This window comes from Ptiloglossa arizonensis, chromosome 4, assembly GCF_051014685.1.
Source record: "Ptiloglossa arizonensis isolate GNS036 chromosome 4, iyPtiAriz1_principal, whole genome shotgun sequence".
In the NCBI taxonomy this organism is placed as follows: Eukaryota; Metazoa; Arthropoda; class Insecta; order Hymenoptera; family Colletidae; genus Ptiloglossa; species Ptiloglossa arizonensis.
Window position 1 is genome coordinate 16,612,659 of NC_135051.1, and position 27,942 is coordinate 16,640,600.

The following is a 27,942-nucleotide window of genomic DNA, read 5'->3' on the forward strand; positions in this document are numbered from 1 at the left end:
TGCAATTTGTATCCTTTGTACGGTTTGGTTTTTCGTAACGTGTTAGACAAATGTATAGTTATGTGACCGAGTATAATTCGTAGTTTTGAAATTCAATTTTCGACTTTTATGCAATTTAGGCAAGCTGTACAATTTTTGTTACTTATATCTTTTCGCATTTTTTCTTAATCGATACAAATTTCAACGGATACGTTGTTTGAAAATTTCTAAAATTAATTCCATTCACTTTTTATTTTGAATTTGCCATTTTCGTTCTATCCATTATCAGGGAAAGCTTTCTATATGGATCATAAATATCCATTTAAATTTATTTTGCAGAAAAGAGAATTTTTTACGCGACTAAAGCGATACAATATTCTTTTACGATTTTTAAATCATAAATTAGAAATCAATGTTTTTTTAAATTGTTCGCATCGTTACGCTCCAATGTTACAGAAAATGAACTAAAGTTCTTTTTATTTTTGAAGAATATTTTACGAAAATTTTATAAAATTCTTTCGGACCACTCCTGAAGTACATATGTAGTTATATTTGTAAAACGGTTATTAGGATCATTGCTGCTTTAAACAAGCGACCACCGGATGCATAAAACTGCAACCGTATAAAAAAAAAAAGTTTATTATTTCGGATAAAACTAAACTACGTCTCGTTATGGTAGATGTATAACACGTACACCCTCTCCTTTCATTTCAATCTCCCTGTCACAGCACTGGAATCTAGGTTAATCGGTAGAAAAGTTAACCGCAATCCGTACTATCGGGCTTTTAATCTTAATTAAAGAACTGCTTGTCAGATCTTATGTATCATAATTAAAAAAGTAAGTTCTGATGTATACCTTTCGTTTTTTAAACGAAACTCAATCTGATACGTATGCAGAACGATGTCTGTGTAACGTCACTGACCTAATTAGAATAAACGAAAGAGGGTGACTCGCTTGTCTCTATATTATGACGAAATACGACAAAGTTTAATTCGTTACTCCAAGAGAAAGACATAAATCACTTTCAATTTCGACTGTTAAAGTACTGGTAACTTGCAAAGGAGCATTTAAAATTTCCGTAACTTTTCTCCAATTCACTAATTACGAATTTGGCAAATGGTTTTTATAAGCTGTGTGCACAAGAACAGTGATATCTAGGTTGGGTCTACGGTCGTGTTACTTCGTTAAAAACTTTTATTACAACGTTAGCGTTTCGAGCATCTCTTGTGGTCCCGTTTATATATACGCGGTGTTACATTAGTGTACAGTTGCATCTCAACGAAAATTTCTGTCCCATGGTGATAAATATTTATAACGAAGAAACATTACTCGTACACCGAGCCATTAATTAATCCAAATGTTATCGATATCGTCGAGTAAATGCTATTTTCTTCGAGGATGCTTTCAAGATACTTTCAATATCGTAGCATGGAAATAACCATTACAATGATGAATATAAATATTCGTGACTAGAATATTACTAATCACAAGCATTCATAAATAAAATATTTCTAATTACGAATATTCGTAAACAGAATATTTCTAATCTCAAATGCATACTCAAGAATAAAATATTTTTGAACATAAATACTCCTAAGTAAAATACTCTCGAATAAAAATACTCACAGATAGAATATTCTTGAATAAAAATATTCGTAAATAAATTGCCCAGTGACAGAACAAGATAACATTGCCACACGATGTAGTATACATACAATTAATACTATATATATAATTTTATACATAGTATATATATAATTTTAGCCATCCCACTAAAAACACCTCCCCCAAATTACCAGAACAAGAAATGCACCCTAAAGAACCACCAAAAAAAAAAAAAAAATATAATTTCAAATTTTCGTGTACCTACTCCGAATAAAGTACTTCGACCTTCAAGAAGTTAAACAATCTCAACTCTCGATCGCTACGATTCGCGAGCGAAGCATTTTCGGCCACCCCAGATATCCAGAAACCATAAGATCGAACCCCTATCGATCGAGGTTCCACGAATCCCCGTAACACGCGTGTTCGATCATTGAACGCGCCGTTGGGACACGAGGACAGTTCTCTGAAACGCGAAAGACATGGTATGGGGGTAGAAAATCGTACTTCTGGCTTCTAAGCAGAAAATCTAATTTGCGTGGCTCAACTCCTAAGGAGCTCCAGATGTACGGACTCGAACACACGGGAGTTTCAATTTACAAGGCGAGGTCCAGATGGGGGGGGGGGATGGTTGGTGGGATGGTGGGTGGCACCAAACGACGGGGGTTGAGCGAGAGAACCACGAGAGAGCGAGAAGAACGGGGATGTTTGAAACGGGGGCCTCGACATCGCCTGGTCCCTGGTCCTTCCATCCCTTAACCATCATCTTCGTGCCAAAACCCGTATCTTCCAGCCCCGCTAACGGTCCTTCCTCGAGAGCTAAACAAACATCATTACTCCTGGCCTTTCTGGATCCCTCTGCCACCGCCAGCAGCAACCACCCCCGTCCCACGAACCCTCCTGCTTCAGCAGCTACCACGTCTGCAGCAGCCTTCGAGTCCGCGCTGCCGAATCCGCCAATGTACACCGACCAAACGCCGCTCCTGAATACGTAATCCGTTGGTGGTAACACTGATACTTCGTTAAGGGGGAACCTTCGGGGCTGGCTGCGGGAAGGGTACAGAGGGGGCCACTGAGGGAAGAACGAAGCGCGAAGGGACGAGTCGATGGATGAAGTTAGACGATGGTACGAGAACCGGCGATTCCGTGGTCTGAGAGCGTCTGCTGGTCGATTCGGTTAACGTTTGTTCTCACCATCCGCGTTTCTCGCTCAGGCCGAGGTAAACGTGGAAACGGTGGATAGACGTCGCGAGAATTATGAGCGTTAAGTACGCAACGGTATGTAGTGGCTGTCGATTAAAAATCTTTGGGGATGATTAAGTGATGGCGCGAGGAAGAAATGGTCATCTTTGGAAGATTGGGTTGGGTGGAGTTTCTCGAGATGCAACGATGATGTTGGATAGTCGGTAGCTGGGGTTTGTTATGAGTTTTTTATGGTGTAGAGGAATCTTTGGGTGTTGTGAACGAAGATTTCCTTGGATCGAGAGGTTAATAAATGTGCTGTGGGTTTAGAAAATTTTTGAAAGATTGTGTTAGGAGGAGTTTCTCGAAATGCAACGATAATGTCAGGTAGTTGGTAGTTGGGGTTTGTTTGTGAGTTTCTGATGGTGCAGAGGGATCTTTGGGTATTGTGAAAGAAGGTTTCTTAGAACTGAGAGGTTAATAAATATGGTGTGGGCCTAGAAAGTTTTTGAAAGATTGTGTTGGGATGAGTTTCTCAAAATGGAACAATGATATTAGGTACCAATAGTCGGTACTTGGGGTTTGTTAATGAGTTTCTTATGGGGTAGAGGAATGTTTGGGTGTTGTAAACGAAGGTTTCTTTGTTCTTTAGTCAGACGTGGATTGAGTAGTTAGTAAGTGTCCTTGAAAGATTTTGTTGAAATCAATTGCTTGGAATGTAACAATGATATCAAACACTAACAGAGAATCTTAACCACCATGTGACCTATAATTTGTTCAATCGTAATCAACATTACGGAATCGCGGCCATTGACGAAGAAGTTGAAACCGTTACAAGGACAAAATTCTTTTGAAACTTTCATCGATAGGAAATTCGATCATTTTCATTCGATGGAAGTTTTCATAGCAGGATACTTTTTCATCGGCAAGTACTCTAATAGAATTAATCTTAGACTTGGCGATTCTTCTGAAATTTCTCGATAAGGAGCTAACCAACTTTCAAGTTCGATTTCAAACTTTTCTCTCCGGAGCTCGAAAGTATCCTCCCCTAACATTTTCGCCGAAACCCTCTTTCGCGATATTTCGAGTTAAATTTGCAACAAACGGTCAATTTCCTTCTAACTAACAAATTCAAGTTCCATGTACATTCTTACCATCCCTACAAAAGTTCCTTTCGTGAACTTATATTTCCCTTCCACGTCTCGACACCCCGTATCACCGAATCCTTCACGAGGAGCAGCAACAGGGCGAGTCGCGATCCCCAATTTTTCGCGAACCGATGCTCCCGCCACCGGAGAACGTGTTATCGAATTGACCGTCGATTATCGAACTACGCTCCTATCCGCTACAGCTCGTTCAATTCAACCCCTAACCGATCGAAATATTCGCCCGAGCTCCGCAATCGGACTCGTCGAGCCACTCGAGCCCGCGCATTCGAGACTACACGGCCGAGCACTCAAATCCATCGGACTCATTTTCCCTCGAAAACGTCGAAAACGTTTACAAAACCAGCGTGGCTCGACCGGGCCAGAAATAACCATTCTCTGAACGATGGTTACGTCGTTTCCTCTTCAGCTACGAAGGGACGCGACCTTCGATATTCAACGTCCTCCACTGAACCCTTGGAGTGCCCGTGGAACGTTGCCCCGAACGACGAAACAAAGAAGAGAAAGAAAAGTGGAAACGATACACAAGCATCGAACATCGATGTTTCCTTCCACGTTGAGGGAGGGTACGAGGGTTCGTTTCGTTAATCCTGGCCCCCGTGTTACCGCCCGCGGGGCGGTTGATTCACGAGTTTAAAGCAGGGTCCGTGGCTCCGGCCGGTTAAACGTTTGTTCCGATTAACCACGTTCGTCTCGACGAGCATCCCTCGAAGGGACGCAGACGCTCTACGAGAACGGGAATGGGTGTATAGGTGGTAGGGTGACGATGGCGAAGGCTGTGCAACGAACAGGGTGGGTAGGGGTAGGTCGGGGCGCGCGGTGGGGGGAATGCAATTTGTTGCTTCCGGGCAGGCGGAGTCCTTTAAAGAAGTGCATCTTATTACCAGCAGCCAGCAGGGAGACGAGAAACTCGCGCCCCCGTAAATAATGAGGGAGCTGGAGCCTCCGCGTAGCGCTTCTCGACGGTGGCGGTGTGTTGCTGCCGTTGCTGTTGCTGCAGGGAGACACAAAAGTGAGTCGCCGCGACGCCGGGCTCGGAATATTATTCGCGACTCGAGACGACGAGGAGGACGAAGAAGGTGGGGGTGTGGGGGTGGGTCGGGGGTGGGGGAGGGGGTTCCACGAACGGAATACACATCGGCGCGGAAAAGGAGACGGATGTCGCGTCGCTACTTGAAGCCCCCTCATTGTCAGCGAATGACAATTGCGTAAAGTCACTCGTTTGCCCGGCACCGAGCGGAGGAGCTCCAAGTTTGTTCTCAATGGAGAATTATGGAATTACCGGGCGGAACGTGAATCGATACCGCGCGAAGGAAATCGTTCCACCGACACGAGCAACATGCGGCATTCCTCCGTGTTGCCACCGCTATACTTCTTCTCCTTGCGGCGGTAGGAAGTCAGAGTGGGGGGATAGGGATTCATCGTTCCGCGCTGATTACGCGTTCTCGGGGAGACTCGATAATGGTGACGGGGAATAAGAGTCGCGCGGGTCAACTATACGGTGGATCTTCCGAGAAATGTCCGTGTCTGTACAACTGTCGCTCGAGTTGTTTCAACAACGAAGTGTTTGGTATTTGAATTCGTGGTAAATTTGGACGTTTTTATGTAACGTCCAAATGTCTATATATAGACATTTCGAATTTGTGTATATTTAATACTTGGAAGTAAGTATTAGGAGATGGGATATTTTAGCATAAAGGATGCTAAAATATGGAAGTATGGAAAGTATCGTTTTTTATAAATCAATTGCAGAATCTTCAGCTCTTTACGAGCATACTTAACACACCTTATTGATAGTAGTACTATGTGGAACATATTCGTAGGGCCCTTTGTAGGGTACATGTCTCAATAATTGTCAAGATCCCTATAACTATCGCTTAAATTATTTTACCAACGGAATAATATTCTTGGTATTTGAATTGATACTAAATTTGGACGTTTTTACGTAACATTGTACATAGACATTGCATATTTGTTTATATTTAATATTTGGAAATAAATATTAGGAAGTTGGAATGTTTGGGCATGAAGAACGCCCAACTAATACAAGTAGAAAGTATAAAAATTGTCGTAATGTGGCAAAGGCAATAATATCACCATTGAAATCGATGTCGAACACTTTAAAATTTCAAGCGAAAATAACAATGTGATAAATAAAAATATAATCCACAATGTGAAATAAGATATTTGGTCCTATTTGAAAAAAGTGACCTCGACCCGTCATGAAAACAAACTATTCTCATTTTTATTATGTGGCGGCGCTACCTACGTCTGCCACTAGAGGGAAACTGACCACCGACCGTTTCTCGCAAGTGCCCGTACCTGCTCCGATAACTATATATACGATCTCTTATCGATCTCCAATGTCGAGATGAAACGCTCTCCTTTCTCCTTTTCCACCTTCGACACATTTAGGTCCGCCAAAATTACAATCATTCGTAATACCATCGATTCTCCTTCGAAATCATTTTTGTCGTATACTCGAAAACAACCAAAAAATCATAGGTCATATTTAAAATATACCGTATACAGTGCAAAGATAAAAACAATAATAACACTGTGTGTTTACACAAAGTAAACTTTCTCGTAAAAAGAAAGAAGGCAAAGATAAAGAGTAGGGGAGAGAATAAAATTAAAAATAATAATACCAATGGAAAAAGAGCGAGTCACCATCGAGCATCGTTGCACGCTATCTATATTAACCTAACCTAGAAACGTGTTTTTACGTAGCGCCGCGTTTCAACGCGGTAAGAACCGGAACAAAACGAAACGCTCGATACTACGAGCGATGCACATTATCATCTCGATGAATTTCGTATCAACTGCTTCATCGATCGCCTCGACGACGCTTCTTCGTTTCCCTTCTCCTCGTTTCTCCAGTGGTGTTCTAAGGGGGGATTTGGGGGGCATCTTAAATGCTCGACGCTCTCCGTAACCCCAGCCCAGCAGCGTTGAGACAAGCGGTATCCACCCGGCTAATTAATTAACTTAACGACCCGCAGGGTCTGCGCGGCACGCTTTAACGTCCCGTAACTCGAAAACGTTCGCTAAAAGCGTGCCAGAGAGTAAGAAGAGAAGGGTTAAGGGTACACAGGGGGCAGTGGGGGGCTTTTTCACGGTTTATCCACCGAGAAGTTTCCTGGAATAGTTTCGATTCCGCGTCCTCGAATCGCGAGCAGGATAATCGCAACAGGGGGGTCACACAACAACTCTCGAAACCCCTTCTCTGATATTATCAGATACCGAATGGGGAACGAGAAGGGGGCTGTGGTCGTTCCAAGTGCATAGGTGTGCCCAACGCGAAGCTTCGAGAAGAAGAGACGACGAAACGAGAAAGAACACGAAAGGAGAAAGAACGGTGGTGTTTGGATGAGATTCGGGGACGGAATGGGGGTTGAGGGGGACAAGAGACGGGTAGAAGGAATGCCATCAGATTTCGCCCGGTTCAATCAGTTTACCACCATTGTGCTCTCCGTGTTCCTCGCTTTCAGATTATCGAGAATCGACCGCCGACACCTCGCCACGTCGCTCCACCGAAAGGATCGATGCAATCGCTCGAATTATCTTGAACGTTCCTTGCCTGTGATCTCTCTGTGTGTACTCCCCGCCCGGTATCTGTTACATTGTCCCGTGACAATGGACGCGCGGAAACGCCCCGATATCACGCGGGGTAAAATTTATACGATTCGCGGGCGAATACACCGGTAATTGCGCGCCGCTGTGTTCTCCCGGCCATGACACCAGCGGATCTTTGCTGGCCGACGATTGCGGGGACAGTTGCAAGTCGCTACGTAGATTAACCTCGAAGCGTTTGCTGTACGCTCGAGGCTGAAAAATGGCCGCTCGTGTTTCCAGATTTACGAGAGGACGAGAGGAAATAGAACGGTACTTTGATAGTTTCTATCGTAATGGTTTTAATTGTGAGGAGATGATTACTGTTGGAACGAATGCAACGATGATGTTTCGTCGTTAGCTAATGGCTGATGTTGATTTTAAGGATAATATTGGTGTCGAAGGGTCGTCTCACGAGTCGAAGGTTTGGCTATTTTTCTTTAGATTTTTCTATTTTAAGCTGGGGAATATTGTAAGTTGTATTACTGTATATTTTTTTTATGGTTTTTGACTTTATATCTTGTATTCACAATTCGTTGTACTGCTGGATACGTTGATCTTTGTGTATTATAATAAAGTGTATTGTGTATTACAGTTCGTTTTCCAAAATGGAGAATATATAATTTGATATAATGTTTATACACAGTAAACAAATCGTGTTTCATTTTCATGAAAAAAAAACCGAAATGATTTTCTGAACAACCTAATATATATTAGAATCTGAATTTACAATAATAACAGTACGGAGTCAATTATAGAAGTTAACTATAATTAATTGCAATTATCGAAGGCAATTTTAAGTTTTGTAGTCTTTATTTGGAATATAGTGACAGTTGTACGGAGACACCTGATGCTTCATTTAATTTTTGCACAGAAACGACAGTAAATAAATAGCTTGGAAATTTTAATTTACGTACATCTCGACCTTGTTCAACATATTCTTTTCTTTTTAAGTAGAAATCTGACGAATACTTTGCAACGCATCTAAAATCTATCGAAATAGTTTCTAACATAAATTCACTACAAGAATAATATAGTTCTAAAAGTATGCTAAAAATAATGATACCTCAACTGGTACAAATACATTTATTAATTTTTAGACAAAAATATGAAAGTAACTGTCGTTAAATACATCGATACAACTGTCGAAATAGTTTCTAACATAAATTCACTACAAGAATAATACAATTCTAAAAGTATGTTAAAAAAAAAATTACACCCCATCTAGTATAATTACATTCGTTAATTTTTGGAAAAAAATATAAAAGTAACTGTCGTTAGAAACATCGATACAACTGTCGAAATAGTTTCTAACATAAATTCACTACAAGAATAATACAATTCTAAAAGTATGTTAAAAAAAAAATGATACCCCAACTAGTACAATTACATTCGTTAATTTTTGGAAAAAAATATGGAAGTACCTGTCGACAAATACGGAGACTTTTAAATACGAAATCCAAGGTCCTGTTCATTCATTGTTAAAAACGTTACCACGCGTTATTATCCTAAAGAACGCTATCAACAATAAGAACACCCAGTGCACAGTGTTACTCGTGGAGAGTGACGAAACGAAATATCGATAACGAGAAGGTAGCAGAGTACTACAGCGGCGACGAAATGTCCCGTCAATTAAAACTGCGAACTCGAGGGGGAGGTTCGATAATTTACGGATAAATAAGTGTCAGTGACCGACTCGGGTGTTTTCGTAATCCCTGTGTAACGAGTAACGATTAATTTCCCGTAAAATTACAAACGGTCCACGTTTTCAACGGGAGAATCGCTCCTCGAAGGATGCCCTCCTTTGTGAATCGTGGCAATATCTGAGCTATAATCGAGCCGCGGAGGATGAGCTTAATTCGTCGCTAACTCGATACATCGACGGGGCTTGTCAACAAGTCGGGCAGCCCGTCATTTAATTACGTAACAAGGTGGATCGTAATTCGCGGCGCTTCGTTTCTCGACTAGGTAGTCACGACGACGAGGGTATCGGAGAAAGGGTTGAAAGACGGGGGGATGGAAAGAGCGACCTTTGACCCGGACGATCGTGATACGTCTTGTGAAATATTAAATTTACGGTGAACCTACCTTAACGGTTTTACGCGCTGAATTATGAGAAAAAACGATCCATCCGAGGTAGGTGTACGGTACGATTTAAAAAAAAGGAAAACTGCAGATGCACCGGTGCAAGGTGCATCGTTGCGCTTATGAAAAATGTGAAACTGCAGGCCTGGTACGGGTTACCCTACCGTTCAGTTTCTTGCTCTACTATTTATGCTCTATCTTCAATCCTGGATATTATTTATTACCGTTCGATCCTTGGTATTTATTAGACCACTACGGTCCTGTATCGAGTTAAACCCGATGTGTAAATTTGTGACGATTTTTACACTCAATAATGGTTATTAATATTTTTGCTTCTAGTGGAATGATTGTATACATTGTTCTGGAGATTCGTTCATTGTCTTGACAGAAGTTTGCGTACAGTTGTTAATAAATATATGTTTCTTTATGCGATTGGAAGAATCGAGAGATTATGTGTAAACCAAGATTGTTTAATCGTTTCGATACTGGTTTTGGATTCTGTTTGGGGAATAAAGAAATTTTAAAATACATTGCAAAGGGTTTATTAGGAAAGCTTTGATTATTCGAGGCGAGAGAGAACAAAAATTTGTCTTTATTTAAATTTAGATGTAATTATTTCACATCCGAAATGCAAACATCGAAAAAGTAAAGTACAAGTTTTCACTTAATAGAAATGTTTTATCGTTAGTATGCTTTTATATGATTTAGTGTTAAAATAGAAATTGTATAACGGGTCAACAAATATAAAAATTACTGTGAATTAAATAGAACGAGACATAGAAAACAACTTGGACAGCAGAGACTCGATTCATGATAGCATCATTCAAGTCCAGAAATGCCTTAACGATCGATTACAATTACCTTTTTGTTCCATATATGTAAAGTCGATCTAGGACACTATATTTCAATGCCAGAGTTGTTTCAACAATCAATTAAAATTGCTGTGTCCGTTCCATAAAGAATCGATTCAGAATACTATTTTCCAAGATCAAAAATGCCACAACAATCGAATACAGTTGCCCATTCGTTCCATATACGTAGACTCGATCTAGGATACTATATTTCAAGGCCAGAAGTGCCTCAACGATCGATTACAATTGCTTATTTGTTCCATATACGTAAAGTCCATCCAAGATACTATGTTACAAACTCAGAAGTGTCTCAACGATAACTTACAATTGACCCTCTAAGAACCACGATTTCCAAAAACGTCCTATTCATTTTCGCGACTTTGTATTCTTTAATTAATTTCCCAAACACTTACCTCATTCTAAAATCCATGATAAATATGCACTACGTATCATAAAATAAAATTCTAAACTAAATTAAAGTTAACCCTATCAGAGAGGAAGAGACGTTTAAAAAAATGGTTAAAATTTCGCACAAATTTCCCATTGGTGCTGTTAATTGAGTACGATTCCACGACAAAGTGACTTCGTTATTTTTACCCGCGTGGAATTAGCCACGATCGTTCTATCACCGGTAAGTCACCGCGTTCGAACAAGGGTGTAATGCAAATGGCGTGACACGTAAGCTACTGGCGAAGACAGAAATCTCGCATCTTAAATAATCGTCGAAGTACACGCGTCGGTTAGTTACGCGTACGAAGAGATATTGCGTTCCTGTGTTGCTCTACAAGGCGTCGTGTTCCTCGTGGCTGCTCGAGGATCGCTCTATCTGAATATTCAACAGCCTTTTCGCGTTATACGGTGCTTTCGATGTTGGTGGAACGGGTACGCGTGTGTACACGCGCACACGTAACGGCAGCGACCACTCCGGCCGGTGCAAGCTCGGCTGCATAAACAGTCCACTGTCCACAGCAGCGTCGCTTTGGCGTCGCCACGCAACCGTTTCGACCTGATGTGGGTCACGCGTAGAGATGCTGGACGCACGCGTGCCGTGTGCCTGTGTACGTCGATAATTGGAAGAGTCTAATTGCCACTGTCAAGGAACGAGGCTAACTTCCCTTCGTATAAATCGATAGTAATAATTTGCGCGGTGAGCTCCGGTTGGGAAATTATTGGACGGGGACCTTGCTTTAATATCAATATTAATGACAAGCGCTGGGCTGTCCAGTCGTCGAGCGTTTATTCGTGTACGAAAGTCTTCGTTGGATAATAAATGGAAACGGTATTAAATACGAGTTTTTTTTACTTATAATAAAAACAATTGGGAGAACATGTGAGAATCATAGCTTAGGGTGAAAATAGTGTGGGAATGATTTAAAAAATACGTGGAGGTGTGTGATTGTTAATTATGTGTACGTTTATTAATTTTTAGGAGGTATTTTGTGTGAAAACGATAGGAACATTCGCGAGTAGTATTTTGAATTATTCTCGAAAGAGTACTTTGTAGCCAAATAATTAATGTTAAGTGGATTTTTCAATATGTTTGAAACCGTTTGAAAACGGTTTGAAAAATTTAAATGTATTTATTAATTAGAGTCCTGGAGAATAAACAGCTGCCCTGTTTCGAGAGTTCCAGCTCGATGTACCAAGCACTCTCGCTGTTGTATATAAAATTTTTCTCGACGAAATAAGAATATGTTTTGCAGAAGACATGGCCAACGAGTAGCTCGTGTTCAAAAAACGCTACGTAATTACTGTGATCCTGAAATCTCGTCAGGCATGCCTGCTGCAAATATCTTACTTCAAAGAGATAAAATTAAATGCTTTGACCGACCTGGCTGCTTTGAAAACTAGTTTATGTTATTCGTGCCGTAGGCAGCAAACAAGTTTAATTATTAACGTTCAGCGAAATTTACCGAGTCGGAAATTTGACTGAAACTGGACGAATATAATTATTTTGATATTTGTTCCGAAGTCGAACTCTTTGAGATAATTATACAACTTTTAATAGTACAAACCACCCGGAGAATGTGTTGACAGTGATTTTAACTGAATTATTATGAACATTTCCATGAATTTATTTCAACCTGATTTATAATAATTTATGGTTATTGACTAGGTCAGGAAAACATTTGATTTACTCGAGAATTTATAAATTTGATTTAAGCTTTTGTAAAGAGCCTTTGTAAGATTAAATTCGACCGTGTCGAGTATAAAATATTTGTACAGTTTCAATAAACCTCGGAAAATACTAATTAATTCGTTTAAAAAATCTTATCAATTCGTATTTATACGATAGTTTATCATACACTCGTGTTCATAAATATTAAACTCAAATGAATCGACCAGATTCGTTACTCTAGATATATGTGATAAATTTAGCGTTCGCGTTCGAATTATATTTCAAGGAACGTAGTTTCAAGGAATTTAATAAATATTTATATTTTACTCTTCTTACACGGTCAAGTATCACCAAGGAGAACTAAAACGATATTAAGTCGATCTTTGGTATTATATTACTGTTATATTCAAGCTGTTCAAAACTTAACTTCGTTTACTGAGTATTATAAGTACAAGATCTTCAATACAGACTATAACAAGTAAATTGTACAACAAGAAAATTTTTAATTTTATACTTGTCAAATTCTTTTCAATGTTTGTTTCATGGAATTGTAAAAAGTATTCTCGCTGTGAAATAACAAATTTGAAAAGGAAATACTTATTTCTTCTTTCACGTTTTCCATTTCTCCACGTGAAATTCGAGCGTGTATCAATCAGTATTTTCTGGAACAGTTAACTTTCCCGTTCGCATCGATCGAAGTCAGGGACAATAGACAGAACTCGATTGGTGAGAAATCTCATCCACATATTTCTCTCGACTTTGTTCGCCAATTGGCGGTTGAGAATCGGGGCAAAACTGGCTAACGAAGTGGAGAGTACCGAAACGACCTTGAACTTTTGACCCAATTGCGCGGCGATTACGAAGATAAATCTTTGCTCGTGAAATGCCATAATTGCGTTATGCGGAACGGACGATCGACGAATGTAAAAGAGAGAACGGAAATAGCAACAGACAATGAATTGTCAATAATTTATCGTCCTGCAAATGATCAAAAAAGTACGACTATTTCAATCACTCTGAAGAAATACGATTCATTGTACTATTTAAATGCGATGAACAAAATATACCATCATAGTGAAAATTCGTCCTTTTAATTAATTTATATCGTACTCGAGTAAGGTTTATAAATTTACCAATTAAGTTTCCGAATAAAAGTACTATTTTCGAAGATTAGAAAAATTACCAAATAATTTGTACGATATCTGAATCTTTTGAGCGATTAGTTATTTTTAGAGAATAAATGCTTTCGATGCTGCACTTAGATCTTGCAAAATGTTCAAATTGTACAAAATTCTAAAGAAATATTCCTGAATGATCCTTTGTGAAAATGTACACTGGAAAAACGTTCAACATGCATGGAAAGAAATCATTCTCTTCCATTCGATTGATATCGATCATTAGCTTCGCGTAACAAGCGTACGCAATCGTTGGTGACATATTTTCCTTCGTTAAAAAAAGAATTCAGTGGGCTCGAGCTCGAGAAAATTTTACATTTCTGCAACAACGATCGTTCGAATTGCTCCGACTTTGTAAATGCAAATTGAACGTGGGTTAGGGTGTTTAACGTTTGACGATGTCAGTATAACGCGTCCCAGTGTGGCAGAAAAATTGAAGAAAAATATAGGGCATGGAAGGCAGCAGGCGAACAAGGAAATAACGTTCGGGTTTCGAAGGTAAATATAAGATAGAAGTAAGAGGGGAAAAATACACCAATGGCGGGACAAAAAGTGCTCAAGAACATCGTTGAAGAATACTAGAACGGTATTAGGGCTGTCTCGGAAAATATTACGCGACTTAAATCATTTTTCTTTCTATTATTTTTCAACTAAAACTCAAAACGAAGTATAAAAAATATTATATACGTATTATTATATTATTGGAAAGCTCTTTTTGTGCAGATTATGAAAATTTAACACCACACAATATATAAATATAATATCATCGGTTCAAAGTGCAAAACGTCCACCAGTTCTTTATATTTGAGCATTTATTAGTTTTCGACATTAGTTTAAGCAAGATAGTGTAAATTTATCGGTGAAAAAGTAACGTAAAAAAATTCAAATCATATAAATTTGACCATTGACCATAGATGGTTGATATTTTTTGTGTACACATTCTCCTCGAAAAGTTACTCAACTAAAAAGACACAGACTGTTAAAAATATAATTCATGTATAATTTAGACGTTGCACCCTTCGTCTACCACTCTTTTTCAGCAAGAGTGCATTTTCTTGACCAGGAATCGTACAATTGGAGAAAAGTCATACAATTGATATTAAAATTGTAAATTTTACCAATACTTATTCAAAACTGATCTACAGTCTCGTGAATTACATAACGACGAACACCTATTCTGTCTTTAACTATCCAGTTTAAAATACAAAGCATTTCTTCTATTCTGTACAAAAATCTTCTCACAGAAAAACGTCTGTTATTCAAGACGTGGATCATCGTACTTGAAATTATTTTTTCACGCAGTTGTGCTTCGAATAAATTACATTTCGAGGACGCACGAAATTTTCTAGGACACCCTAACTGAGGATTCGCGAAGAAAAGTAACGATGTGGGGTGAGGAAGGGGTAGGGGGGGGCAAGAACAACGAAGACCGAAGTGCAAGGGGACAATAGTGGGAAAACGTGAAACTGTAGGATAAAAGCCGCGAGTTGGAGTAAGCTGGTGTAAATTTTGTGGATTTGTGGTTTCCGAGCACACTCTGCCGGTTAGATCGATCGGCTTTCTAACTCGATCGTCCGATGGTCGCTAATGAACTGTTTCTCCGTTCTCCGCGATTGCACTGAAAACTCTCTTTGTGGACGGAGCGGCGGGTTAATAAAATTGTCAAACGAACGTTATCGGGAACGTCGTTCGTACTCGTAGCACTGATTGAACTCTGACATTAAAACGTGTATCGGGGCCGTGGTTTTCTTATCGTTTCGGTGTGAAAAGACCGCTCGACAATGGGCGTCCACGTCGTAGACACCGAAGGCGAACAATAATCGTGGTTTTAACTTTGTAGCGTCGCGGTGTCAACGTTTCGATTTAACTAAGGGTACGTAACTTTGGCAGGAAGTCAAATCCTCGAGTCGAAGCGTAAAATCGAAATTAATTTTCTGGATAGATATAACATGGAAGAATAACGATGTAAAAGTTCTTGAAAAATTGTGCGTGTAGAAATTTTGACGAAAAGAAATGTAAGTTTAATTTTCTGAGTGTCTTTCGCAAAAGTGAGTCGAGTAATCGAGGCTCTTCCTTCAATTACGTTTAATTAACTGGGATAATCGTGCAAGTGTGTTAGTAGTACTGGATAAAGTTTGACCGAAATAAATTGGCCGCTCAAGGCCACTCAGGGTTTATCCCCACCATAATATGGTGTGTATACTTTGGCAGGAAGTCAAACGACAGAAGAAGGGAGACTTGAATCGAAACGTAAAATCGAAACTGATTTTTTCTCGATAGATATAACATGGAACAACAACGATGTAAAAGTTCTTGAAAAATTGTGCGTGTAGAAATTTTGACAAAGAAAGTCAAAAGGAGGAAGTTTAATTTTCTGAGCGTCTTTCGCAAAAGTTAGTCGAGTAATCGAGGCTCTTCCTTCAATTACGTTTAATTAATTGGGATAATTGTGCAAGTGTGTTAGTAGTGCAGGATAAAGTTGGACCGAAATAAATTGGCCGCTCAAGGCCACTCAGGGTTTATCCCCACCATAATATGGTGTGTATAGTCTATCTTTTCGGTGAAGAAGAAAGTATAGTGCGAAAGAGGAGACTAGTGTGTGAAATTTTGTGGTTGAAGGTTTTGGAAAAATAGTTTGCTCAAAGGTACATAGAAACATTGATGAAACCTTCAGCAGACAAGAATTTCTCTTCAATTATGTTTAATTTATCAAGATATTCGTGCAAGTGTGTTATCAGTAGAGGGTAAAGTTATATCGAAATAAATTGACCACTCAAGGCCATCCTGGGCTTATCCCCACTACAAGGTTTACGCTGTCGTTTAATTTCTTGTCTCTTGGCACAAATTTACAAACATGTACTTCTTTCAGCATAAAAGTATTTAAGGTACAAACGAAGAGACGAATCTACGAATTTTAAGCACAATTTAAATTTTTTGAAAAATACTTTACCCACAAATATACAGAAACCGACGAAACATTAAATACAAACGGAATTGTAATTTTTCAACGATCTTCCTTCGATTGAATTTCAATAATCGAGATATTTGAGTAAAGTCATACCGAAATGAATTGACCGCTCGAGGTCACTCGAGGAACATTACCCACCAGAATATTTCATAGGCAGACATTTTTTGAACTACCACGTCGAAACAATCGAAAATGGAAGATCGTCGGATCGAACGTTTTTCTCTTACCTGGCATTGCTGTGGTCCCTGCCTGTTGGGCGACGAAGCCTTCGGTCTTGGTTTCTTCACGCCCAACTTTCCAGGATCTCCGCCACCAGGTCTCGACTCCTCGCTGCTACCTGAAACCAAAAGGAACAGATCGGTGAGGTGCGAGGTCGTTTGCTTTTCGTCACGGTTTGCTACCAGTCTACGACAAATCGAACATCCTGATAAATCGAGACAGGTCTCGAGTCAGAACCACGGTCTCCGCGGAAGAAACTCGTTTTCCTGTTCCGTCGATCGGGGGATGAAACCATTACCTATACCGATCCGAGGCCACGGAGATCCTCGATCGACGACTTTTTACGACGTCGCGCGAGATTTCGCCCAGAAGCACTCACACGCGCGTGGGTTTTCTTCGTTCGATCGTCCGCTCGTAGGAAGGAAGCGAGTTTCTTCGAACCCCACCTCCCACCTCCCCCTCAGACTTATAGAAGATTGATTACCCGCCGTGTCTCTTTTTGCGCTCGATACAGGATACACTTAATGGCCGATTGGCCCGTCGTCAACATCGATCGAAGCCTCGACGAAGAAACGATCGAGGGGCGACTGCTCGTCACCGTGCAACCGTTCGAGCCACGTGATTTATAGATGAAAACGTCAAACACGTTTTAAACTTATACGAATACCCGTATTTGTAACGGCGTCTCCTCATTAATTTTTGTCTCGCCAATTCGTACCCCTATCGTCGCTTTCAATCCGTACGTCGTCACTGTATCGACCACCGTCGTGAAAACTTTTTCGAAATAACAGCTTCGAATCGAGTGAAATATTGATACACTAATGGTGGTAACGAACGGGACCTTCGAACGTGGGGTGTCCCTGTCGTGAAAACCATAAATTTCGGGTTAGGTTTTAATAATAAGAATATTATTTATTATTACTTAAGAATAATACATTTCAGGTTAGGTTTTAATAATATGATATTGTACACGATTTTTTTATTTTTTCGTTTATTTAGGTTATATTCGTGTATCTTTAATTGTACATTTCGAAATGATGTTTAATGAAATTTACAATTGGGGAATAAAGAGTTGTTTTGTACAAATAGGATAAATCTCTTCAGGATTGAATTACCTTTTTTTCTAAATGTTTCTGTTTCTTTTAGTATGGGCAGTCAATAAAGTGTTTACGAATGTAAATTAATCACATCGAACTTTCAAATTATTTCGAAACTTCTATTGGATTCTTTAATGAATTCACACATCCTTCAAACAAGTGCAAACGTTAACGTAAGGTTAGTGTTTGATGAAATCTTTATCGTTATAACTTGTCAGACTCGAATAACTTTAATATGAATTTTATACAACTTTTACTACTGTAAATAAGAATAACTTTAAATCATTTGTAACTGTAGTCCATAGTGGACTCTTCATGATGGAGTCTCCATCCTTTTATTAGGGATGACCTATCAATCATTAACACAAACGATGAAGATAATTTGGGTGACTTTTCAACAACCAGTAGTTTTTGAAATCGACTTTCTTCGACACGTTCGTTTCTGACAAAGTAAATCTACTTCCTTACAATTTTGAATTATGTCTTTGAAAATTTATCTCGTCTGCTACATTAAGGATCTATTTACCTTCGTAATCCCTTCATCCTGAAAACTGTAAAATTTGAACTCGAGAAATATCATTAGAATCAACTCACTATTTTTTCAGCATCCCAACTACATAAAATTTAAATTTAGAAAATATTATCAGAATCTACTTCCTTACGAGACCTATTCTTTTTCAGAACCCCAATTATGTAAAATTTAAATTTAAAAACTATCAACAGGATCTACTTATGAGACTCCCTATCCTTCAGAACCCCAATTAAAATAAAATTTAAATTTTCAAAAATATTCCAAGTATTCCTAACTAGTACATCCACAAAAATGGAAATTCTTGCCCACCAGTCAAGAACCTAGAGCTGAACATAGACCAAGATCTATATGGAATTTGTTATTGTATTCTTCGTTGATAATAACGCGATTCGTTTGGAAAGGATGGTTGCACAAGAGAGGGGGGGAAGCAAGGGTGCAAAATCTCTCGAGTCCGTACGGACATTTTCAATTATGGCGGGAACATCACAAAGAACAAAATGCAGAGGCCCTCTCTGACCGGAGATTGTGCTCGGCAAGGCTCATTTCCGGTCGAGGAGCGGTCTTACTCCTCCGATTTACTTTCAACGTTCAAGGAGATACGCTCCTGGTCGTGCAACCCCCCACCCCATCCTCCCAGTCGCGTTGAATCGTTGTTACCGACTAAAGCAACACCTGCGACTGTCTTTCTTCGTATCTTGTCGTGCTCCCTCTTTCATCCTTATTTCATGGCGTATCTAATTAATGATTGTTTCAGGAGTCCCGTTGTTGGCTCCGAGTCCTAGGAGGCTCTCGTCGTGCTTTATTTTCGCGCAGCGCACGGCCCGACGGAGAAATTGCCTCGTTTAGGATTTAATTATTACGCCCACCCTCGGTCCCTGGTTGCCGGAAGACGAATACGTCTTCAGCTATTCACGTAAACGTTCTTTTCGCGTGGAACAGAGCCGGCTAGAAAGACGCCACCCGGAAGAAGAATTCGATGCTAAGACAACGAGACGAGAAACGAAACGGGAGGTGGAATATAATTGGAGAGAACGATGACAGAGGTTAATTCGAGTTAAATCGAGGAGACGATGAGTGCAACAGGGACAAGCTTCATTTCGAAGAATACGGATTCAGCGAATACCGCGACGCGAATAGATGGAACTATCCGTGTAACGATAGATAAATAAGAAACCAGGGGTGAGTTTTCGCATATATTTTTCCACAGTTGGAGAATTTATCCGCGGGGACCTATATCCGTGTTTCGTGGTAATTACAAAGACGATTTTAGCTGGTAATTAATCGTTTTCGTAAATCTTGCCGTCTTGCTCCCGGCTATTTATCAAATTCCGTCGAGTCGGTGCAGGAGATACGATTTATCGGTTTATTTTCGTTGATGAACGCGCTCGATGTCGTCTCGCAAGCGAGATATTGTCGCGGTAAGAAACTCGCTGCTGAGTGTTATTAAACGAAATAGATTGTAACGGAACGGAAAAAGTGAGATCGTTTTTACCGATGTGCATATTCTGATCGTCTTTATACACATTCGTGTGTATACTAGTATTCATTTATTTTGCGTCGTTATGCAATTCACGGATAAGATATATATATATATACGATGAGAGAAAGGAGAAAAATTATGAGAATTGTAAAATATAACGACAAAGCTAAGTGTAGCTTCTTTAGGTGCTGTTTTGAAGACACTGTAATACCAACGAGAAATTAATCTATGCATACGAGTATAGGTGAAAATGAAGAAATTTGTTTCGTTTGACTTCGCAGATCTTGCAATTTCTTGATGTCTATATATCATAATTATTAACAATCGTCGTAAGACCATAGTTTAAACAATTATTAATATTGTTCTAGTGTAAATAATGGCTTAAAAGCCAACAATTTGTTGAAATATTCGGTTAGATCGAACACAGGTTATCGAAGTAACTATGAGTCACCTTTGGGGAGCATATATCGAGCCCCCGGTTGTCGAAAATTTCATTCCACAGGTAGCCTCCGAGGTGGACGGATCTCTCCATATGGGTCACCTGGACACTGCGAACTACCAGGGAGCCCAGCAAACCTCGGATGACCACTGCTGACTACTGCTGACCAATGCTGACCAATGCTGACCAATGCTGACCAATGCTGACCACTGCTGACCACTGCTGACCAATTCTGACCAACACTCTAATTTCCTCTTTTTTTTTTAAAATTTTTTTCTTTCTCTCCTTTAGTTTATTTGTTCCTACATATCTGTATTTATTTTCCGATTTTAATTTGTACTTGTTTTTCCATATTTATTCTCTCTACTAATGCATAAATATATTTAACCATTGACTCACATATACTGTGTTAATTTTTTTATCGTGTCTTGACTTGTTTAATATTCAATTCGACTACCTTAGTTAAGTACATTAGACAACGATAAACGAAGGAAATTTTCATCGAGGATCGTTAATTTTAACCTTAGACTAAGTTAGTTCTAAGCCCACCGTGTACAAATATCTGTAATCTGCCGAGCAATTATCCAATCTTTAGCTTATTTTTGCTCGCTTCCTCGTCTCATAGTCCGGTCAGCTCTGCTTGTTGCATAAGCAAGTGACCGGCCGTGTAAGTGGTCCGAACGGTCAGTTGTCGTCTCTTCCAGTGTGTTCGCTTCCAGAGAGGACATGTTGCGAACACAGGAGCAGGCATTTTTGCCGGTCCCTGTGGAAGCCTCCAGGATAAGACCCTCTCTTTGTCAATCTTCGTTGAGCCAGGTCCACGCTTAGCGGCTGGTTCCGAAGTTCGGAGCAACGGGGCCCTCCTCTAGGGGAGTGGGAGGCGTCGCTCGTTTTCTCTCGAATCGGACCCATTGAGGAGAAACGGAACAGACCTAGTAGGACCAAATACACGGTTCGCGTCGCGTCTTTCTCAATTTTGCTCAATTTTTTTCACAATGTAATCGCTCGGCAGAACTAAACCGGGAGATCGAAGGAACTTTCATTCCTTCCATCTCCTCGGTTTGGTAATTTCGTTTGTAATATATGTCGGGGGAGATCGATGGAACTTTGATTCCATCTATCTCCCTCCGGGTCTCCGCTCGCAGCAACCTCCACGTGGTGAGACCTGGTAATCGGTATTACTCGCGACGAACGATAATTCTTCGTCGTGGGTAGTACCGAGCTAATTGGCTGCGAATTTAGAATATTACATCAATGAAATTTCTGTTAATTGAAATTGATGATGAAGTACATCATCATAGTTTGGTGATCGGTATCCATAGAAATATATGAGATAAAAGGACAGAATTCTGGAGTATTAAGAAACAATTCAAACATTATTTAGACAAAGATCCCAGCATCGTGCTACAACAATTCGACTTTCGAATTTTTATTTGTGGAGTGTGTTTCTACAAATTTAACCCGCTGATTATCGAAAGGCAAACATTGTGTCAATCTGTGTAACCATGGGAGTATTGTATTTCAAAATAGTAACAATTCATCGTTCAGAATAAACACCTTACACTGTACTTCAAAATAGTAATACTTTCTCGATCAGAACAAACATCTTGCATCGATTATTTTTAAATCTTCTCTAAATTATTTAATTTCGTGACTATTTTGTTCGCAACGTGATACATTGAAAAGCACGGTGCCATAGTTTGTTTACATCGATTCGTTTTTATTTCGAAACGCAGTCACGCGGTTGAAAAGTTTGTCGTATATGTTTCATTTCCTTTTTCATCGAGGACTTCGCCTGCCAGGTTGTATCCAGAACCTTCGTAGCAACCTGTGTAAGTTTAAATATTTTCGCTGGAAAAACACGCGGTAGCCACGCTCTATTGGCGTAAACGGAATTAGAACTTTATTTACGCGATCTAAAGCTACCGAAGCGGCGGGTATCGAGCTATTTGAGTTTCTCGAAAGAAACCCGAGTTTACCGTAGCCCCTGATAAAAAGGAAAATTTTATCGCGGGCAAACTGGCCAGGGTACACGGGACCTCCTCTGTTATTCTTTTTCCCCCTGAATTGCAGAACTTCTGGCCACCGTGTCGTCCGGAAATAAAGTGACGGGGTACTAGACAGAAAAGTTTTACTTCATCAACGTCAATGTAACGCCAACAGCGATCGTTTTTGGCGAGAACTTGCACTATATTTTTTCCGTTCGTCATTACGTTCGGACCACATCGGATTCCAATTTATCAGTTTTTTGCTCGTTTCGTGCTTTTGGAATATTTACGTTGACCTGTTGGCCTAATGCTCGGTATTAATTTCTGCTCTCGAGTACACTCGACAATATTGTTCTAGATGCATCGATTAAAGAAACAACTAAAAATATAAACTTTGTGACTTTTGTAGATGATTCTGTAAGATTTTTCACTTCTTTGTGTATCGACTTATAAGCATGATTATTGAAACGTAAATTGTGAAATTAATGGAGCATCACTCGAAATAAAGGAAACACCATATATAGCCAAATATATGAACTTTTTTTACTTATTTTTTACTTATTTGCTTAATTTTTATTCAATTTATAAGTATCACTATTAAAAAGGAAATAGTAAAATTCAGCATTGCTCAAGTCACGGAAAACACCGAATATTTAAACTTTCTTACCATCGTGGATAATTCTCTCGTATTCCTCGCTTCTTAGATACATTTCACACATATCAAGAATAAGCAACGACTTCTAATGATTTCCCTAATAAATATTCCAACAAAGATACGTAGATTCGAGATTGAAAAGTTTCCAATATCGAACATCACGTGTTACATAATTTCATCTTCGATTTCTGAAAATACTTTACACTCGGTATCCTCGGAAAAATTTGTCCCCAACGAACAGCTGATTTCACCCCGTCATTTATTCAACGAAGAATCGATGTTTACACGTTCCTCGATATCGACGAATCGACCGAATAGAAGAGACACAGCGCGGACGTTTTTTTCGTTAAACGCGAGTAATTTAAAACATGAACGAAAAATACGCGTTCTCTTTTTTATCCCCGAACCTTTCCCGTTTTATTGGACCGTTAAAAGTTTAATACGACCGTACGATGCATTTTAATGAACTGTTCGCGTTCGTCGTCGTGGGAACGGTTAATTGGTAACAATGTTCGACCACGGTGACGGCAATATATTTGCGATTGGGTGACGTTGTTTGGTCGGCTTGTATTTCATTCCGCGTCCCTTCGGGGTACAGAGGGGGGACAGGGGGGCTCTCTCTGTGTCTCAGAAAGCGGAGCGTCACTCCTCGACTGCTGTGCATAATTGCATCGCTAATTCTACTAGACAAACGCACGGTTTCGTGGCCGCGTCGTACACTTAACAGCCCACAGAGGACGTACCAATTATACGACAGTTCAAAAAGCGTTTAATATTCATACGACTGCGTAACTCGGCAATATTGCCACTAGGATACGAAGAAATACCGTGGAATACCTTACAACCCATGTGTTCGTATTATGATTTGATTACCGTGTAAATTACATAACCCGTAATAATAAATACCCGTGGTTGCTGCACACTGGAATATTTTAGTATTATTAATCCTATTACTGGTAGTTTGGAATTGTTCATTATTTTATGGAATGCGTATGTAATAAAAGAAACATTAAACTTCTTGTATTTGTTATTTCTCGGATGGAATAATTCTGTATACAATGACTAGAATTTTTTGTTCAGATTCTGATCATTGAAAATGAAGCAGTTTCGTGTGATTTTACATATTTCATATATTTTGCGTTGTTATTACATGGTACATTGGGTTTTTCAATAATGGATGTACGAAGCTTCGATCTTTTCAAAATTTAAATAGCGTATGTTATAATAGACGTTCTGAAATTTGTTCGCCGATACACACTTCGAAATAATTACAACGTCTACTCGAACGACCTCATCGAGCCGTGAAGTATCCAATACTTTCAGAGGTTAAACATATTCGTGAAAATGTTATTACGGTAGAACATTCAAACAGTGATAATATTATTATAGTAGAAGCTTCCTTATCCGAACCTCTGTTACCTTAATGGTCCATCATTACACACACTTTACTATTCGAATGTATTATTACACGAACATAACATGTCACTGTAGAATGTACCATAGAATTTACTGTAGAATATATTGTAGAATATATTGTAGAATATATTGTAGAATATACTGTAAAATATACTGCAAAATACATTTTGGAATGATTAAAATATTTCACCTCCAAATAAAATGACTTCTATAACAATTCACCAGAAAAGAAATTGTATATGCACTGATATCTAATAATAGCATCAAAGTATAAACATATAGACCCAATTACAGAGATAAAGCCAATTACGAAATAATTCATAAATTGGAAAGTGGTATAACATTAGCAAAAATGTATAAGACAGGTTACAGATATTGGCGTTAAACTGAACTATCCTCAGGTATAGCTCTGTACTAATAAGTGAGAAATTATTTTGGGATTATTAGCAATGGGCATTAAGAACTGCCGTGTCTAAATTTACAGATCTTCCACTACCGCCAGATTCGCGATAATTATGGAATGAACTGCACTCGATTAATCTCTGCTCTGATCTCTGTATCACTCCTCTATCCAAATGACGACAATTTAGAAACTGTTACCTATAATACTCAGCTGCTGCTTTTGCATTCTCATTAGAAGCTCTTAACGCTTCTACCATATCAACGTATTCACGATTGCTGCAGTCAATCACGGTCACAGTGTGACCGATAGAAAGAGACCAACAGAACAAGTATGTTAATATTAGAGAGGATAATAAATGTGAAAATGTAACTGAACTCAGTTCACACTTTGAACTCAGTTTTCTCGAAAATGAGTCTTTAAGCGAAAAAATATTGCTCCTTTCTCTCGATTAATTTTTACACGTAGAATCACACTCTATTTAATCGAACCACTTGTCCATACACTCCATGTATATGGGTGACACGACAATCAACGTGTTAAAAAAACATTAGTGTTCGACATAGCGTTATTTTTATCGAACAATGATTAAAAGGCTCCACGTAACAAAACAAAAAATTCCTGCACTTAACGTACATTGTAACTTTAAAATGTTACAGGAAAAATACACTCCCCTGACTGTTATGTAAATTTCAGTGATTAATATATTAAAAGAAAGAGATGTTTCTACGTTAACGTACAATTCTACATTCTACGATATTTCTACATCGATGTTGAATTCTGTATTGAAGTTTTTCTACATTAATCTAGAATCCCATATTGAAATTTTTCTATGTCAGTATAGAATTCCATACTGAAAGTTTTTTATATCAATGTGAAATTTCACGTTGGGATTTTTTTATAAAATATTAATATAAAATCAAGTTCCTTTGAACATTGCGATCTTCATTTTGGAAAACACTGATTATGCACAGAAATTACTAATTTGTGAGGTGGTGTTCAAATCGACCATCTTGAATTTACATGTCTGTCAATATATACAAATGTACAGGTCTGTAGTAAGGTCTTCTCAAAACGTCGTATACTATTCATAAACAAAACTAATTATTTTTGCTCGCAAGACGTAAAATTTACAAAACTTTGTAATATCTCCTAAACAAAGAGACATAGTACCTATACATACATCAACTCTCGTCATTATTTACAAATATACAATTCCCCTAAATACACCAAAAAACAAAAAAAAAACTCCATTCAAAGTTTCACAAACTTTACACCTCACACAAAATCGAGTCTCGTCTACCATTATGGATAATAGAGGTCCCACTATACATCAACTTCTCTCAATGTATCATAACACCTACACTAAAACCAACTCTCGTAATTATTTACAAATATAAAATTCCTCTAAATACACAAAGAAAAATACTCCATTCAAAGTTTCACAAACTTTACACCTCACACAAAATCGAATCTCCTCTACCATTATGGCTAACGAAGCTTCCACTATACATCAACTTCTCTCAATGTGTCACAGCACCTACACTAACACCAACTTTCGTAATTATTTACAAATATACAATTCCTCTAAATACACAACAAGAAAAATACTCCATTCAAAGTTTCACAAACTTTACACCTCGCACAGAATCGACCCGAAAAAATCGAGTCTCCTTTACCATTATGGCTCATGAAACTCCCACTATACATCAACTTCTCTCAATGTGTCACAGCACCTACACTAACACCAACTCTCGTAATTATTTACAAATATACAATTTCTCTAACTACACAAAAAAAAAATTACTCCATTCAAAGTTTCACAAACTTTACACCTCACACAAAATCGAGTCTCCTCTACCATTATATCTAACGAAGCTCCCACTATACATCAACTTCTCTCAATGTATCATAACACCTACACTAATACCAACTCTCCTAATTATTTACAAATATAAAATTCCTCTAAATACACAAAAAAAAAAACTCCATTCAAAGTTTCATAAACTTTACACCTCGCACAAAATCGAGTCTCCTCTACCATTATATCTAACGAAGCTCCCACTGTACATCAACTCCTCTCAATGTGTCATCCCCCGATATTTCCCTCAACAATCGTCCATTCCCCTCTTCCATATCCCCGCGAGATCCAAGTCGATCGCGATTCCAGGGGTGGGAACCCCTATCAATCCAAGGTGGGAGGAAGTAAGTTTCGTTACTCGGTAAGGGGGCGTAGTCGAAACGAAGTATAATTGATCGCGGACGAGGGAAAGTGAGGGGTCGTGGAGGTGAATCGCGAGGCTGAAAATTCCGCGGTAACGCGGCACCGAGTCGACTTCGGTCCGGGGGCGAGTTACTCGCGAGGCGCGGGCTCGTTTATCAAATTCGCTCGGTATGCGCCGCATCAAAGACAGACCCGTTGATTTATTAAATTGCGGCAGGACGGGATCGTGACTGCGCCCGCGGAAAGAGGAATCCGTTAAAGGCGGATTCGACGAGGAGCGCTGTTTGACGTTGCGACGCGGAAGAGACGTCGTCGTCCTCCTCCTCGTCGTAGCCGACGACGACGACGACGACGCCGCCGGAAACGCCCGGGGACAAAATTATTAAAGTTCCGTGTATACACATTTATCTTCCGTCGATGTTTGCCCCGCTGAGACGAGTATACGGACTTCCGGTAAATACGGCCCCCTCGTCCGCTCGCCGAGCTGATGAAAAGCGACTTGTTTACCTCGTCGTTGCGCCCGTCGACTTCCGGAAGCACCGCGAAAAAAGTTTCACCGGGGCGAAACGAAAAACGAGAAGACGGGTGGGCGAGGGGGGATGGCTGTACGGGGGTGTGGAGGGGCAGAGAGCCGCGTGTACTTAAGGCCAGCTTCGACCGGGAGAATCTTTTATTTCGAGGAACGAAAGTTCCGACCGCGAGGTAACGTTCTTTTGTTCTGTCCGCCGTGGTGGAAGACGGGGGGAAAAAAA

General features: G+C 39.4%; 1 protein-coding gene across 4 annotated transcripts in view; it reads right to left on the bottom strand.

The window, feature by feature from the left end:
* LOC143145921 (uncharacterized) overlaps positions 1-27,942 on the bottom strand; it is an 827,424-nt gene that overhangs the window by 217,104 nt on the left and 582,378 nt on the right. For all 4 annotated transcript variants that reach the window (XM_076309758.1, XM_076309757.1, XM_076309759.1 and 1 more), the window contains one exon: positions 16,968-17,077. In XM_076309758.1, the coding sequence (XP_076165873.1) occupies positions 16,968-17,077 (110 nt within the window). The remainder of the gene's footprint in view (positions 1-16,967; positions 17,078-27,942) is intronic.